Source organism: Penicillium crustosum (genome assembly GCF_028827405.1).
Source record: "Penicillium crustosum strain IBT 35664 chromosome Unknown utg000004l_segment0_segment0, whole genome shotgun sequence".
Lineage (NCBI taxonomy): Eukaryota > Fungi > Ascomycota > Eurotiomycetes > Eurotiales > Aspergillaceae > Penicillium > Penicillium crustosum.
Window position 1 is genome coordinate 2,114,728 of NW_026623125.1, and position 17,085 is coordinate 2,131,812.

Here is a 17,085-nt window from a genome sequence, read left to right on the forward strand (position 1 = left end):
ACATCACTCGAGATGACTTCGAGGTTTTGGAATCTTCGAGGAGAGGCGTTGTCTCTTGCTCAAATTCTTTTGGTTGTTTGCCCAGCATACACCCTTTTCGGATATAATCAGTCGGGACTCGGAAGCCTTGTTTCACTCTCAGACTGGGTCAAACACTTCCCGGCCATCGACACCGTCAACACCGAAGGTGCCGAGGCTAGTCACAATGCGACAATCCAAGGCGTGGTGATAGCAACATTCACCTTGGGCGCACTGCCCGGCTGTCTGTCCTGCTCATACACTGCCGACAAATTCGGCCGACGTCCAGTGATTTTTATGGGCGGCCTACTTGCATTAATCGGCCAAGTGCTAGAAGCATCATCTTATCAACTGGCGCAGATGGTCGTGGGTCGTACTGTGCTTGGGGCGGGAATTGGCATGCTGAGCGGAACAGTCCCAACCTGGCAAAGCGAGTGCTCCAGCTCCAAAAACAGGGGTAAACACATAGTGCTTGACGGTCTTTTCATCGCGCTCGGGTACATGCTGCAAGCATGGATCAACTTTGGATTCTATCAGTTCAAAACAGGACCTGTCACCTGGCGAGCTCCAATCGCAATTCCCATCGTCTTCGCCATCGTCCTCCTCATATCGATCGTCTTCCTTCCTGAATCTCCTCGATGGCTTGTGCGTCAGAATCGTGTTGCGGAGGCTCGGAATATACTCGCTTCTTTGAGAGATCTTCCCGAGGATGCATCTGAGATATCGGGGGAAATCGCCGGTATTGAAAGTTCCCTTGAAGAGACCGCACAAAGTGCAGCGTCTCTTAAAGATCTTCTCAAAATGGGAGATGATCGTCTGCTGTATCGTTTCTCTATCTGCATCCTACTCCAATTTTTCCAACAGATGTCAGGCGGGAATTTGATCTCAGTCTACTCTTCGGTGATCTTTGAGCAAGGTTTAGGGCTGGATGCTGAGACTGCTCGGATTCTCTCCGGTGGTACACTTACATGGAAGTTCCTCTCGTGCTTTGTATCCTTCTTTACCATTGACAGATTTGGTCGTCGCATCGCTTTGATGGTGAGCGGAGGTGGAATGGCTAGCTGCATGCTGGGTCTGGCGATTGCGACGTCTTTCCCCCATTCCAATTATGCCGCACAGATCATCAGTGTCCTTTTCGTCTTCCTTTTCAATTTCTTCATTCCGATTGGTTTCCTTGGTGCCAACTTCCTTTATTGTACGGAGGTGGCGCCTATTCGTCTTCGCGTTGCCATGTCGAGTATTTCTACTGCGAATCATTGGCTTTGGTATGCACACTCCTTTATTCAAGGGAAATGTTTCACCAAACAAATTTCTAACTTTCATGACAGGAACTTCGTGGTTACTATGATTACTCCAGTCGCAATAAAAACAATTGGGTATAAGTACTACATTGTTTATACGTGCATTGGGGCATTCGTCCCTATAACCGTCTATTTCTTGTACCCTGAGGTGAGTTTCCGTGATTTGTTGTCAAACATGAGCTATTTACTAATAATCTTCAGACTATGGGACGGTCTCTAGAGGAGATTGACATCATCTTCCGCGAGAGTCCATCGGTGTGGTCTACTGTTCGATTTGCCAATAACCGACCACTTGAGACCATGCCCGAACTTCCCCGAGGCACTCAAGAGAAAGGTGAAGTGGAGCATGAAGAGTACTCTACCAGGTCTCTGAGCAAGTGAAGTGTGAAGTCTGGTTCATCTTGCTTTACGAATCAAATAACATATGGCCTTTGCGTCTTTTGTTGCTGTAATCCAGCTTTGGGGTAGATAGTAGTCAATCAATTACAATATCTGCCAAAATACATACAGTTTATAAAAATACATGTGTACAATGAATAAATCTTGCTTATATATTCAGCGGCTGCTCTTCAGTATCTTGTCTGTAGGGTCGTTCCATCATGTTGCATATATATATTTTTTTCACCCGGGTATGACAGAGTCCAAACCAAATCCTATAAATTGCATACAAACAAGAATGAAATTACCAAGTTCATCTAAGAGTCTATACCCCGTGAACCGATCATGTATGGCACCGGACTATGCCCGGGGTATGCTCCACCAGACCTTCGGAATAAGAGCCTATTCCGAAGCGATCAAACCATCCTACCAACTCCGCATGAGGGGGAAATAAAACTTGAGACAAAATATTTAAAGACAAACCAATCCATTCAATTACTCGTTCGCTCATTGTACTTATCCTGATACCAAAAACACTCGAATACCTTCAACATGGCCGTCTCCGCCCTCGACTCTCGCATTTTCCGCAACTTATTCGGAACACAAGAAATCCGCGACATCTTCACAGATGAGGCATATGTGCAGTCCCTAATCGAAGTCGAAGCCGCATTGGCGCGCGCTGAAGCAACAGTCGGTGTGATTCCCGCCGAAGCAGGAAAGGCAATTACCGATGCTTTTGCAAGCCTTCAGATCGAGTATGTCGCAAACATGTGTATCACCGAAATATTACAGAATAGATACTAATCCTTGAATTCTAGTTATGAGCGTCTAGCAATCGAAACCGATATTGTCGGATACCCTGTTCTCCCATTAGTTCGGCAATTGGTCGAAGGTACGCCCGACGAGATGGCCAAGTATATTCACTGGGGAGCGACGACACAAGATATCCAAGACGATGCTTCCATGCTTCAGATCAAGCGCGGTGTCAGTCTGGTAAAAAGAGAACTCGAGATTCTGAAGGGGGTTCTGAAGGGTCTTGCAGTCACCCATCGTGATACGTGAGTTCTCCTTCCTGGCCTTCTAAACATGAACACTAATGATAAATTCCAGTCCAATGGCAGGTCGAACACATTTGCAACACGCTCTACCTTGTACATTTGGATATAAATGTGCAGTCTACCTCTCCAGCATTCTCAGACACTTAGAACGAATCGAGGAGATCGAGCAGCGGTGTCTGCTTGTCCAGTTCGGTGGTGCAGCGGGCACAATCGCCGCACTGGGTGCAGATGATACCGGGCTTCGTGTTCGTGAGCAGCTTGCCACCGAGCTTGGATTGAAGAATCCAGATATCACTTGGCATGTTGCGCGGGATAATATAGCGGAGATCCTCAACTTCCTCGCTCTTGTGGGTGGTACATTGGGGAAGATTGCATTAGATGTGATGATTATGTCTTCCAATGAGTTCGACGAGGTCTCGGAGCCCTTTGTGCCTCATAGGGGTGCCTCGTCCACGATGCCACAGAAGCGTAATCCTATCTCCAGTGAGGTGATTCTGGCTGCGTCAAAGATGTTGCGTGCCAATGCGTCACTGGGGTTAGATGCCATGGTTACCGACTTTGAGCGTGCCTCTGGACCGTGGCATTTGGAATGGGTGGCTATTCCCGATGCGTTTGTGACTGCAGTGGGTGCTTTGCATCAGACGAATTTCGCTCTTGGGGGGTTGGTGGTTAAGGTAGACTCGATGAGACGCAATTTGTATTCTACCAAGGGGTTGATTGTGGGTGAGGCGGTGATGATGGGACTGGCACCACATTTGGGACGACAGGGAGCTCATGATTTGGTTTATGAGGCTTGCAAGTCTGCTATTGAACAGAATCGGACTCTGCTTGAGGTTCTTGAGGAGATTCCTTCCTTGGCTGGGATTACGACGCCGGAACAGCTAGCTGCTTTCTGTGACCCGCTGAAATATATGGGAGCTAGCCAGTTGATGGTCGATGGGATGGTGAGGCGTGCAGTTTAGTCAGTTCTGCGATCAATAGATATGTAAATAAACCTAGGGATAGATGGAGATGTACAGTCAACGAGAATGATGCTCGGGTCTTTTAAAAAAGCAGCCTTAATTGTAGGAGGGAATGGACTAAGGGAGATTCTCCGACTCCCTGTGATCTTCGGCAATATACTCATCAACGCTTCTACCGCGCGGCAGACGTTTGTATTTCCCCGTGACCAGGGCCTTCCATTCCAGGGTTTGTGGAATGAATTGGTAAAGTGGATGCCAAGCGCAATATTCCTACGAATGCTATTTCCCTCTCTTGCGTCAGTAGCTGCGCGTTGTCACTCATCAACATCGGGTCCAAGGCTAAGTGTTGGTCCATGTGTGTTCACAAGAATCAGGACTAGAACTCCGTAGAGATGGCGGATATTCGGGAGTTCGATTTAAATTTGTTTCAAGATAAAACATACTCCGTAATCCGTACTCCGTATATAGAATACATATCAAGACTTTATGTGGCTGGGGCCTGTTCATAACGTATATACTCTGTACACCAATCAGAATAAGCGAGGGGCCCGCATCCCAACCTCACCACATTGAAATCTTCGGCTTCGGAAAGTCAAGGTTAATACGGAGTATAACATACATGTCTACTCCGTACCTAGTAACTTATTGATCTACCCGGTATTATTCTGCAGAATACGTATACTATCACGTACGGTGTCCCTACCTCGGGAGGCTATGTTATGTACTCCGAGTTTTTTTAGATCAAGACTATTTTTAGCAAACCCACACGGGCCAACGGTCCGCGGGTGAGTCAACAAGATCCCAAGCCCTAAAGATGATCCCGAGGTTGATGAACACGTGTGTTGGCTTTTTATTTTAGTTCTACTTTGTATATTCAGTCTAGAAGGGTATCCCGAGGCTGGGAAGCACTAATTACATGTGTATTATGCGATGTATACGGAGTACATACTAATATAATAATACTTAGGTAATATTCCGTGTATTTTTATTCACCCGCACTTAAGGTTTGCACAAAAAGGCGTTCATAAGGAATGCATATGATACATACTTTGTAGGAGCTAAAATTAGGCCAATTGGAATAGGCCGGATGATCTGCATCACGCGTGATTCGATTTTCTAGAATGGCTGGGAAAGGAAAAGAAAAGAAAAAGAAAAAAGTGAGACTTTGAAAGGGTCGATTTTGAAAACTCTATGTACTTATACGGAGTATACGGAGTACACAGAGTATAGTATAGATGTCAAGGTTGGATTCCCAGTGTGCTGTTCGAACTCGAACGTGAAATAAGGAGATCTACAGACAATTCACCTACAATATACGCATATATGGACGTATCTATGGACGCTTGCCACTTCCCATGATGGGACCGAAGCGGAGGAACATCACCAATCGCAACTGGGGACCGAATGGTTGTACCATGGAGGAACAGTCATTTAGCGAGATTTTTGTAAATATTTTAAATATTCTTAATATTTCTTAATATTCCCAAGAATATGAAATAAGCTAAATAGAAATTGGGCTCAAAATAAAAATACAAAAAGAAAAAAAAATAGACCCAAGAAAAAAAAAAGCGAATACGTACGCGGTAAGTTGGAAGTACCTGGAAGCCTTGGATTGCGTGGTCCCGATAAAAACCATTCCATTTCCCTTTTCTTGGAGAAACTTGAAAAGATTTTTTTTTCTTTATTTCCTTCATTTCAGCAATTCAGCAATTCTGCAATACTTGCAATCTAGGTCAATTCCTATTGCATCCTGTACTCTTGTACTATTGTAATTCATTTGCTTCCTTGCTCCACTCTTTGACACACTTCACATCTCGCATTTACCCCAACCACTTAGGAAAGCACCTAAAACCACCCTCAAATCACTCCCAGTCACCCTCAGTCGACCTCCATTTATCTCATCGTGTTGATCGGATCCCACTGGTGACCAGCCTGACCGTGTCTCGGATTGCAAACGCGCTGAATTGTTATCGCCCCTCTTGGTAATCTCTACCTCCACCTACGCTCCACTCCAGCGGTAGGCAGATCACAACCGTTTCAGACCTGCCTTGAATCTCGGACGCTAAAAAGTACGGTGGAACTCCTAATAAAAATGGACACCCCCAAATCTCCCACCTCTCCTAAAAGGAGTCGTGGATTCAGCGTCAAGTCCGACAAATCCGATAAATCGGGATCAACAAGCCACCGACGTGGTATTTCGGAGTCTTCAGAAGAGAAAGCGCGTCGCAATCTACACACCAAAGCAGATCCACTCGTCGCCATGAATGAGCTTCAGCCTAGTACGTCCAGTTGAGAGGTTGGGCCTTGATTCTGGCCCGGTCGCATCCCTTCCCAGTTCACTTCAACTGATATTTCAACAGTGGCCGTGGCGCTGGAAAAGTCAAATTTGGGCTCGCTGCGAGAGATTGAATTCAAAGATCAGTACGGGAATGTCATCAGTTCGTATTCACTCACAATCTTTCATTCCTGGGGCTGTTGGGCTAACCCTTGCTTCCTCCTAGCCGACCCCGACCTGTCAAATCCCACTCGACCACGTTTGGAGCGCCCCCTGGATACCATTCGATCGTTTGAGGCAGCCATCAACGGCTCATACAATAATAACCGTGCGTCATATGTTAAAACAGGTATTTTTTTTTTGGCAATTCCTTGTGAAAAGTCAGGAATGCAGGAATATGGGCTGATTTCTTTGATAGATGATGGGGCATCACAGATGGGCGACTTCAGCCGACGAACAAGCTACTATGGAGGTATGTTCTATATATGATTGCCGCCTTCTATTAATTGTGTCTAACCCTTTCATCGATAGGTCAAAACAACGGCCCTTCAAACAGAAACCACGAACAAAGCAGTTACTACGGCCAACCACAATCGCGACCAGACAGCATCCTGAACGCATACCAAAACGCACCTCTATCACCCGAGAACCCGAACCCCTACCCCTACGCCCAGAGCGGTTATAATCAGGGTGGATATAACCAAAACGGCAGAAGACGCCACCATCCACGCGGATCGCCCTCGGCACCCCTCACCCCGTCCGAGGGCTACCCAAACATGCCCGGCGGCTCACAATACGGCTACCAACGGTCCCGTGACAACGTGGCTGCCATGTCGCATAATAGTTCTGGCCACACGGACCCCTACGGCCAGTCCACAGACCCCAGCTCGATGAACAGCTCCAACGACCAATTGCAGCAGCAGGTTCTGCAGCAACAGCGTCTTGATGGGCGTGCTCAAGCCGATCATGGTTTCAATTTCAACACACCCAGGACTCAGCCCGTCAGTGACTCCAGCTGGGGTGGACCTGCTGGAGGTGCTCCGGCTTCCACGGGAGCTAGGCCTGCACAATCGACTCCGCAAAGGAATGTGAACCAACCTCCGGCTCCAGAGAAACAGGATAAGAGGAAGAGCTGGTTCAAACGCCGGTTCAGCAAAGATTAAATAAACCCGAGTGTCTTGTGTGAAATGTGAGATTGAGATGGACAGTGCTTGATACTTGTATCCGGACACTTCATTTCAAGATGCATGATCCTTCTTTTTTTTTTTTTTTAGGGCTGTGCAGACTGGCGTTATTCATTTTGTACGGAACCGGATATGGATATGCGGGATGTGTTTATTATTGTTTTTGCTTCTTCATGCCTAGTTCTTTCATTCGCATGCTGTAATGAGGTTATGATACATGGACACATGGGAGACGTCATGGATTGGGATTTGTTTAATTTCTCTCGCTTTTTGTTTATTATTCATATCGATCTGTATCTATTCTATTCCGTATCCATCCCTCCTAGGATATCCCTCACATTCTCCTTACTGTTCTCCCATTAGATGCATATGCATACACCTGCAGGTACAAACACCCATACATACCTATATACCTAGGCATATGATCCACCTTAAAAGGGTGAAAGATAACCGATAATACGAAACAAGTAAATATCAACCATAGAATCCGGAAACAAAACCGGAGAATAAATTGATACCAGGCTCACCCGCCATCACCACCGCACGAGAGAAATGGGAATCACGAAAGAAGCACAAGACAAGACGCAGCAAAAAGAAAGAGTAAACCCCCCTCCTCCCCCCGAATTTACCCCTACTTCCGCCCCAGCAACTTATACTTCAACTTATCGGCCAACCCCTCATGCGCAACCTTCTTCTTCTCCTTCTCCTTGAGCGTAGCCTCATCAAGATGAACATTTCCCTGTCCACCACGCTACCATCCGGGAAAAAAAAAGTCAGCCATAGTGTCCTGGGAAAAAAAAAATCCTGGAAATCCTCAATCGGGCAAAGGGGAGACAAAAGTCAAAAAAACCAAGGGGGAACTCCATAGAGGAAAAAAAAAGAACCAGGCTCGCAGAATAGGCGAGGGAAATTCAATCATAAAATAAATCAAAGGTAAACAAGCGAAAGAGTTCTCTGCTGCTTACCCCGGTGTGGTATGTCTCATCTGTAGAGTCTCGGACCGCAAGCTCGGGAATCATCTCGACGTCGTGGGGGGCCCTGGACGAAGGACGGACCATTGGGGAACCAATATTTCCTGCGCCGCCTCGCTGGGTGGAGTCTCGTGTGTCAGTGGGAGTTGGAGTTGGAGTTGGGGACTTGGGTTTTGGGTTGGTGGGGTGAGAGATTGTTGTACTCACGCCGGCAGAGTAAGCGCCATCACCTTGGTCGCCGTAGGGGCCTTCACGGACGATCTCGCCATCGACGTATCTGTGTTGATTCATTTAGTTTTAGTATATGACATCGCTTGTGCGACTTGTTTGGGACATACTCGGTGGCATCGTGGCCGATGTTTCCTTGACCTGTTTTTTTTTTTGGAGCTTGTTAGTTGGTCGTTATCTTGGAGGGGGTATGTCGCGCGGTTAGGGCTGGGGGGATTAGGTAGCTTTACCTCCTCGACCGTGCGAGACGAGTGGTGCCTCGGAAGCCTTGGCGGCTTTATCGGTTTTCTCGGGCATGGTGGTTGACTGGTTTTCGTCAGACATGGTTTCTTGCAGGTGAGGTGATCTGTAGGTGAGATGGTGGGATGGGTAGATGCGAAAGGAAGAAGGGTTGCGGTAGGTGGGAAGGTATTTATCTTATCGATGATGGGGCGATGGATGCAGGTACAAGCTGCGATGGCGGGGAAAATCCACGTGCTGGGGTGTAATTGGGAGCTTACTGTATCTTTAGGGTCTCGAGATGGCTTGAAGATGTACAGGGGGGATATAAGACCAAGTGGATTTTGGGGGATCTAGATCTATTAAGTATAACCCACCCACTCGATCGTATCGGGGGAGCTAGATAATACTAAGATTCCGAGCCAAGAGGTTCCTTAATTTCGCTCGTTCTCTATCTATGTCGTTTAGATGTTGTTATTCAACTACATCTTGAACATTTTGTCATTTATATTCGCAGACGAACTACATTGGTGACGTCGCTGATAAGATAACGGCCTCCGATTGGTGGATGTGTGACAAACTGCAATTGGCCGATAGCGAGCTTGGCATTTATTTTATATCCCATATTAAGGGAATAATAGGGAATAGGAAATAGGGAATAATAGGAGAGAAAAGTATGTATTGAACTCGTGCAATGATGGAACATTCCTGAGAAAAGACATAAGACATAAATAACAGCGTAGCCACGGCCCAGGTGGTAAAGGATAGAATCATAGGGGCTGCGCATGCTACCCGCGGAATCAAACCAGATACTACCAGATACGCCCTTAGTTCGTCTTCTTCTTGTCTTCGCCGGAGCCACCCGTGGTAGGAAGGCCCATGAAGATTTTGAATGAATCATAGCTGTAAGATTAGAGTCAGTATATATCCAGCACACAGACCAAAGGAAAGCGGGACCATACATCATCCATTGGAGTCCGGTCTGTACATCGGAGTCTTGTTAGCACATAAATTGAATCAGTTGAGCACATGAGAACAACTCACCAGAGTACCGATCATCACAATACGAACAGGAAGTCCGTTCCATAATCCCCGGAAGCCAATGTCACCATAGATGCGGCTCATAGCAGCGCCAAATGCCTCACCCGCCTGCCGATTCGCGTTCAACTTACTAACCATGACATCGGCAGGGTGCGATACTGCAGCACACAGAATACCAGCGAGGTAACCGCCCGAGAATGCAACGGCAGTCTGGGCACCCTTGTTGTAGTCGGACTTCTGACCTGGCAGATTGTGGTAGATCATCTCAACAATAGTCTCGAAGGAAGCGAACTTCATCATCGTGTAGGGAACTTGACGGCCCCATAGCGGGTAAAGACCCTTGTATAGACTGATTTAAGAGTCAGGAGATAGAGACTTGACTCAAAAACGGAAGACGATAGACGTCAAACTCACCCAGCAACGCCCTCCTTGGCAACAACGCTTGAGATACCGCTGAAAGTACCTGTGATCTCGGGAGGAATGGTAGTCTGACCACGGACCTTGACAGACTCGAATGGACACAGCGCGATATCTGCGATCAGCTCTGCCGAAGCACTGGCTGTCAGGTAGATGGCAGTCTTGAACCGGCTCGCGTTTTCCTGGCCGACTAGGTCGCTGTAGAAGACCTTGAAGTACTCGTATCCTCCATACTTGAAAGCTCCTTGGGCCTGTTATAACTGTAATCAGTACAGATATTTAAGGATCTAAGGGATCCACATGTCGCTCGGGCTTACACTGTAGCCGAAGAAGGTAGGGCTCCAGCCCGTGAAGACGCCGCGGATACCTTCAGCTGCACGGATGGTGCGGAATGCTTGTATGTTGCTCTTGTAGAGCTTGGGGTCAACTTGACGGCGACATTTGATTAGGTCGAGGGGTGTCACGGCAGTGTGGGTAAGACCCTGGTATGTATGTGAGTATCTGGTCCATATAGCCCTCATACTTCGGATAAAAGGGGACACTGACACATGCCAACATTCCACCAAATGTGCAAGCTGCATAATACTTCAGGGAGCCAGGCTGGATCTTGCCAGTCTTCTCCTGGGCCTTTTGGCTTGCGGCATTAAATTCCCGGCTCGCCTCGTGGGCAATTTCGTCGGCCTTTGTTTTCACATCATCAAGTGCACTCCAAGCTGTGAACGGTCTGTTTTTCACAGTGGAGCTCTCTTTGGAGCTCACAGTACCTATAGGATGCTGGGCGGCGAAAGCGTTGATCCAGTCGGGAATCATGGTGTACTTCGGGTGGAGGTGGGTATAAGTGGAGTCGGCTTGGATATCCGATGATCTCCACCAGATGGTGGATTTCAAGTGATACTGAGTGTATTTCCTTTTAATTGGATCTGTATGAGAGATTGAATTGGGATGAAATAGAAAGCTATGGGGGAGCAAGAGCTCACAAAGACAATGACGTGTAGAGGTGGTAAGCCCTGGCGGGGTAGCAAGGCACTTCCAAGGTTTAGAGGACGTTTTGAGTAGAGACTACTTTGGATACTCTGTACTCTGTAAGAACTAATACTTGCACTTATAAAATAGCCATCGGAGTTAGGAGTTAGTACTTGTAGTTCCTCCGTGTGGGTCTGTGAGTAAACATCCTGGTAGTTACATACACCTGGCCAGGGTCACAATCCTCCCCCTGGGGCAAAAGATAAACCGGTTTGTATATATATTTAAGGACATGTGCTTGGAACCTATAAAGATACACTGAGGAAATTTATTGTATCGTTTCATAATAAATACCTCTAGTTGCCAATGGTCCCGAAATTTAACCTGGATATTCACTCTAGATATACTCCGTAGCTGGGTGAGGGTATCGATTTGGGGTTGTCTTAGCTGCATACAAACTTCCTCCTTTTATTTAGGCCTGATGATGGAGAGTACGCTATATTTTGAATCAAAAGTGAAAACTTTGGAAGCAAAAACCAAATGGATAACTAAGTACGAATCTGATATGCTCCGTGGCCGCAACCGTTTGCCGTAGTGGAGTTAAAGAGATGCCAAGCTTGACATCAAAAAGTCATCCCGCAACGGTTGAAAGCTCTTGATCTTACACAACTTAGGTATACCCTATTGAGGATCCTTATTTTGACTTCTCAATATTTACACCCGTGCCAATTCTCCTCCATCTTTCATCTACCCGTCCTTCTTCTCAACTACCCCCCAATTTACCCACTGCCCCTCACCAACCCCTCATCGCGATCACAGCCAGAATGGCATCATACCTGACCGGCAGCGAGGCCTTCACTCGCGAGAAGCAAGCCACCCCCGAAACTAGCACATCGTCTACATCAGCCTGGGCCGACAAGTACCGTGGTGTCCGTCTCTCCCAATACAATCATCCGGAACCCCCAAACTAACACAAAACACAGGCAACAGTTGAAGATCTCGATCCTCCCCCGGCGCTTTCAATCTCCTCCAATGACCCGATTTCCACAGCCCTAATGGCCGCCTACGAGCGCGACTACACCCACCTCACCGTTATCTCCCCGACAAAGCGCTCCCTGCTGGGCTACCTTAGCATCCCACGGCTACGAGAGCTCCTGCAAAGCGGTGCCGTGAAAGAAAGCGACCCAGTCTCAGCAGCGATGCAACGGTTTAACCGCAAACGCGGTATCTACCAGGTTATCACCATGGACACGCCGCTCGAGGATCTCGAGCGATTCTTCGAGAGCGAGACGGGGCCAAATGGCGAGAAGCGCGAGAAGCAGCAATTTGCTGTTGTCACTGATGTGGCACGCAAGTTTGTGCTTGGTGTTGCTACCAAGGCGGACTTGGAGGAGTTTGTCAAGCGCAGACCTACCTAAGCTGATAGCTGATGAGAATGGGAATATGTGAGAGTGATTTCTGTTTGGTACTGCATATCAGCGTATCTGTCTATACTGAGGGCGTGGGTCGAGGCCTTTTTTTGTCTCTACATGCGGTTCCTTCAACATGAACAGCACATTCTTAATATGACCTTTGACTACCGGGATATCTAACAATCAGATGAATAACTCGGTCAATGTGTAGTTTTACAATTGAGTCATTAGATGGTTGAAGTTGTTCCATCCCAATTATACAAAAACAGAAACCCCAACCGGCCGAAGAATGCCGTAACGCCGAAAAGAGTAATCGTTATCTGAAATCCCCCCGGTCGACTTTTATACAACCTACTGGGCTTTCTTTGAATCTGACTTGCTGGCTGCTTGTCTGTCCTCCTGGTCCTCCGTCCAGGCGACATAGATATATGCGAATAAGACCACGTTGGCGGTAAGGGCGGCGGTAATTCCGGCGAGTGTCGAGCTCCCTAGATAACATCAATTCAATTAGTATACATCATTGCAAGTTGGGAGGCGGAGAAATACTCACCACTGAAGATCGTATTCACGGTCAAGAAATACATGCCAATGGGGCCAGCGATCATGGCAGCTGTAAAGCCAAGGAGCTTGTATATCACATCTCTAGATATCAAAGCTAATAAGAATTTGTCTTCAAAAATCAACTTAAGCTTCTAAGGCTATTATCTTACGCAGGAACAGCTGGGGCCACGTCGGAAGTGCCTTGCGGCGCAGGCTTCGCCGTAACATCGGCAGAGGACTGGTTGTGGGGGCGACGGGCAGACATTGTTGTTTTCTCTTGGAGCAACAGTTTTTTTTTTAAAAAAAACAAGTCCAAGGCCAAAGGATGAAAAAGGGAAGTGCCTATGTTGAGAGAACAAAGGAAAGCTATCGCCAGTGCGGAGATCATCTAGTGCCCGCCGTCACATGCTGGGGTTTGATTGGTGGATTGATGTATAGGCCCCATGTGACTTTCTTATTGTTTCGTTCGCTTTTGGTGAAGCTAAGATCTATTGTTTCATTCATTCGTTGTAGAACTAAACCCCATTCGACGGGTTTAATGAGGTTAAACTCCTTTATATGTCTTACTTCTTTGTTCTAATTCACAGCTTAATTGATTGATCTCACACGTGATTGGGCGCGTCCGTCGCGCGTGTCCGCTTTGGCAGAAAAAACGTTCCTGAATAGCGCAGAACAATTAGATGGCCTTCTATGGTTCAATGTCATTGTTAGTATTGTGAGCGATGGATGAATCTGTCAATAATACTCCTCCTCGAGATATAAAAACCATCCCGAGTACCCCCCCTGGCGAAGACTACGAAACTATCGCCACACTTCCAGCGATAACCCCGTCGCAAAGATTGACCCAACCAACACAACTACTTGAACATCCTTACCCGCGGCAAAATAACACTGTCATTCAAGTTGCTGCTTCTTCACCAATAGGCCCTGCCTCTTCTCCTCCCCGCCGAGTCCAAGGCGGTTTACTTTCATCCTTAATCGCTCCTTCTGGGACGCAATTCCGACCTCCTGCCTCTGGTCCTACAAAACGAACACCAACATTTGATCTCGACGACGGACCGACATATCGAGGCGGATCCTCAGACGAAGAGTATCTGCGAAGCACAGATATCAAACCATCTACGTTTGCGAAAACCATTCGGAGTCCCGAAAAAGAAAAGATCATGGAGTCGCCCGTCCGCACTGACCCTGCGCCAATGGATCGGTTCCGAGAAATTACAGCTTCGGCCATGTACGATCCGAAGAATGTGGGAACCGCAATCAAGCGGACTGCAGACCAGATGAGTCCACCAGCACCTAAGGGAGTTGCCGTGAAAAAAGCGCGCCAAGATGCGCCCTCTCGCGCACAGCCTGTGGGAGTTCCAGACATCATGCTTCATGAAATCAACGACTTCAGACTCCGCGTCAAAGTTGAGCGCATTCTCAAAGTTATGCCGCATATGACTGTTAGAACCTGTAAGGACGCGATGTTGAAAGCAAAGGGCAACTACGACGAGGCCCTCCAAATTCTTGCCAAAATGGACGCGAATGATCCCATGGTCATTCAATCCTCCGATGATGAATTGAGCGCCTCCCCGGCTACGGGCCCGGTCCCCATGGCCAAGCAGAACATCAAAGCCCGTGGCACCATCCAGGACAAGTGGGCAGCAATGAAGCAGCCCAAGGGCCAGGATTCCGATGACGAAGGAAAGCCTCGCCGCCGACTCATTCGTGGACCCAAGTCTGAAGGTTCTTCCCGTGCAATTTCTCCTGTTCGTTCAATCACAATCGACGATGATAGTCCCCCGAAAAAGAAGCTGGGACGGCTCCAGAAGGGTCGCAAAGCTCCTTCGCCTGACCGATCCGAGTCCCCCGAGGCTATGATGAGTGATTCGGACGATTCCAATGTTCAGGTCCAAGAATCCACCGCTGGCGGTTTGGATTCCAAGGTCTTGAAATTCTTCAATACATGCCGTGTTGAGGATCTCGCTGATATCGCTTCGATCCCCGAAGAAACCGCTCAGATTATCATTTCGAACCGTCCATACGAGACCCTCGATGCGGTGCGTGTTGTCTCCGCTCCAGTTGCAGAGACTGTGAAGCCCAAGGGCAAGAGAGGAGGCAAGGCCCCTAAGCCCATTGGAGACAAGATTGTCGACAAGTGTATTGATATGTGGACTGGATATCTGGCCATTGACGCGCTTGTTAGCGAGGTTGCGGCACTCGGCAAACCAGTCGCTGATGAGATGAAGAAATGGGGCGTCGACACCTTCGGGAAAAAGGGTGACTTGGAAATTACCAACCTTGCCCCTGCTCCTGCCAAATCAGAACACGACTCTGGCATTGCTACTCCTGCGTCTGAACGCCAATCTTCCGAAAGTGACGAAGAAAGCGGAAAACTGGTTGTTTCCAAGCGCAAATCTCGTTTTATCTCGCAGCCCACTATCATGGCCGACGACCTGGTGATGAAAGATTACCAAATTGTGGGTATCAACTGGCTGGCATTGTTGTTTGAAAAGAAACTCAGCTGCATTCTCGCCGATGACATGGGCCTGGGCAAGACTTGCCAGGTCATTGGATTCCTCGCACATCTGTTCGAGAAGGGCGTCAAGGGGCCTCACCTGATTGTCGTCCCATCTTCCACCATCGAGAACTGGCTTCGCGAGTTCCAGAAGTTCTGTCCAGTCTTGAACGTCATGCCCTACTATGCTGGTCTCAACGAGCGTGCTCTTATCCGTGAGGAGATCGAGGAACGACGTGATGAGATCAACGTTGTCATCACTACCTACACGATTGCCAAGGCGAAGGTTGATGCTAAGTTCTTGCGTGACATGAATTTCACTGTTTGTGTTTACGATGAAGGCCACATGCTCAAGAACCACCAATCTCAGCTGTACGAAAAATTGATTCGAATTCGGGCGCGTTTCCGTCTGCTTCTCACCGGTACTCCTCTCCAGAACAACTTGCAGGAGCTGGCATCTCTCCTCGGCTTTATTCTTCCCTCCGTCTTCCAAGAGCACAAGGAAGATCTTCATGCTGTGTTTTCCAACAAGGCAAAGACGACCGACGAGTCTCACGCTACACTCCTATCTCAGCAGCGCATTGAGCGCGCGAAGTCCATGATGAAGCCCTTCATCCTCCGACGAAAGAAGCATCAAGTCATTGATCTTCCAGCCAAGCACTCCCATGTTGGTTGGTGTGAAATGAAGCCTTCCCAGGTCAAGATTTACGATCATGAAAAAGAGCAAGTGCGCCAGTTGTTGGAAGATCGTGCCGCCGGAAAGAAGACTGGTTCGAAGTCCGCCAACATCCTGATGAAGTTGCGCCAGGCTGCTATTCACCCCCTCCTTGCACGTCGTCATTACACCGATGAGATTCTGCAGAAGATGTCTAAGGCCTGTTTGAAAGAAGACAAGTGGTCGCTATCCGACCCCAAGATCATTTTTGAGGAGCTCAAGCCATACAACGATTTCGAGTGCCACCACATGTGTGTGGAAAACCCCAGCTCCCTCGGCAAGTTTAAGCTCAAGAACGACGAATGGATGGACTCCGGCAAGGTGGAGCACCTCAAGGAGCTTCTCACCCGTTTCATCGCCAATGGAGATCGCACCCTCATCTTCTCTCAATTCACAATGGTCATGGACATCCTTGAGCACGTCCTGGAAACCCTGAAGATTGAGTTCGTCCGCCTGGATGGTCGCACCAACGTCGAGGACCGCCAATCCATTCTCGACGCCTTCCACGAACGTACCGAGATCCCTGTTTTCCTTCTGTCCACTAAGGCTGGTGGTGCCGGTATCAACTTGGCCTGTGCCAACCGCGTGGTCATATTCGACTCTTCCTTCAACCCACAGGAAGATGTGCAAGCTGAGAACCGTGCCCACCGAGTCGGCCAGACCCGCGAGGTCGAAATCTATCGTCTGGTGACCAAGCATACTATTGAGGAACAGATCTACGCACTGGGCCAGACCAAGCTGGCACTTGATCAGGCCGTCGCTGGAGATGATGAGGCTGGTGCCAAAAAGGGCGAGGAGGCCGGCATGAAGGTCGTCGAAGGAATGATGATGGCCGAGCTGCAGGTGAAGCCAAAGGAGTGAATGAGCACACAAAAAAAAGGAATAACAAAAAAAGACAAAAAA

General features: G+C 48.1%; 8 protein-coding genes across 8 annotated transcripts; 5 read left to right on the plus strand and 3 right to left on the minus strand.

Annotated features, from left to right (window-relative positions):
• Positions 1-12: 12 nt before the first annotated feature.
• On the plus strand, positions 13-1,700 carry N7487_009833 (sugar porter family MFS transporter; the record flags this gene model as incomplete). Its single annotated transcript, XM_056877563.1, has 3 exons — positions 13-1,283; positions 1,347-1,467; positions 1,521-1,700. 3 exons carry the CDS (start codon positions 13-15, stop codon positions 1,698-1,700), a joined length of 1,572 nt encoding a protein of 523 aa, XP_056726143.1.
• Positions 1,701-2,249: 549 nt separating this feature from the next.
• Positions 2,250-3,717, plus strand: N7487_009834 (class-II fumarase/aspartase family protein; the record flags this gene model as incomplete). The annotated part of the gene is made up of 3 exons (XM_056877564.1): positions 2,250-2,467; positions 2,516-2,755; positions 2,808-3,717. 3 exons carry the CDS (start codon positions 2,250-2,252, stop codon positions 3,715-3,717), a joined length of 1,368 nt encoding a protein of 455 aa, XP_056726144.1.
• Positions 3,718-5,809: 2,092 nt separating this feature from the next.
• N7487_009835 (DUF2406 domain-containing protein) lies at positions 5,810-7,155 on the plus strand (the record flags this gene model as incomplete). The annotated part of the gene is made up of 5 exons (XM_056877565.1): positions 5,810-5,996; positions 6,078-6,155; positions 6,219-6,341; positions 6,411-6,464; positions 6,524-7,155. 5 exons carry the CDS (start codon positions 5,810-5,812, stop codon positions 7,153-7,155), a joined length of 1,074 nt encoding a protein of 357 aa, XP_056726145.1.
• Positions 7,156-7,807: 652 nt separating this feature from the next.
• On the minus strand, positions 7,808-8,699 carry N7487_009836 (DUF3602 domain-containing protein; the record flags this gene model as incomplete). Its single annotated transcript, XM_056877566.1, has 5 exons — positions 7,808-7,927; positions 8,142-8,264; positions 8,355-8,424; positions 8,486-8,516; positions 8,606-8,699. The coding sequence occupies 5 exons, from the start codon at positions 8,697-8,699 to the stop codon at positions 7,808-7,810; spliced, it is 438 nt and encodes a 145-aa protein (XP_056726146.1).
• Positions 8,700-9,421: 722 nt separating this feature from the next.
• On the minus strand, positions 9,422-10,862 carry N7487_009837 (putative mitochondrial phosphate carrier protein; the record flags this gene model as incomplete). The annotated part of the gene is made up of 6 exons (XM_056877567.1): positions 9,422-9,497; positions 9,557-9,576; positions 9,639-9,984; positions 10,050-10,303; positions 10,370-10,534; positions 10,599-10,862. The coding sequence occupies 6 exons, from the start codon at positions 10,860-10,862 to the stop codon at positions 9,422-9,424; spliced, it is 1,125 nt and encodes a 374-aa protein (XP_056726147.1).
• Positions 10,863-11,839: 977 nt separating this feature from the next.
• On the plus strand, positions 11,840-12,433 carry N7487_009838 (putative cystathionine beta-synthase (beta-thionase); the record flags this gene model as incomplete). Its single annotated transcript, XM_056877568.1, has 2 exons — positions 11,840-11,944; positions 11,999-12,433. The coding sequence occupies 2 exons, from the start codon at positions 11,840-11,842 to the stop codon at positions 12,431-12,433; spliced, it is 540 nt and encodes a 179-aa protein (XP_056726148.1).
• Positions 12,434-12,778: 345 nt separating this feature from the next.
• Positions 12,779-13,232, minus strand: N7487_009839 (vacuolar ATPase assembly integral membrane protein VMA21; the record flags this gene model as incomplete). Its single annotated transcript, XM_056877569.1, has 3 exons — positions 12,779-12,915; positions 12,978-13,069; positions 13,138-13,232. 3 exons carry the CDS (start codon positions 13,230-13,232, stop codon positions 12,779-12,781), a joined length of 324 nt encoding a protein of 107 aa, XP_056726149.1.
• Positions 13,233-13,689: 457 nt separating this feature from the next.
• On the plus strand, positions 13,690-17,043 carry N7487_009840 (DEAD/DEAH box helicase; the record flags this gene model as incomplete). The annotated part of the gene is made up of 1 exon (XM_056877570.1): positions 13,690-17,043. One exon carries the CDS (start codon positions 13,690-13,692, stop codon positions 17,041-17,043), a length of 3,354 nt encoding a protein of 1,117 aa, XP_056726150.1.
• Positions 17,044-17,085: the final 42 nt, after the last annotated feature.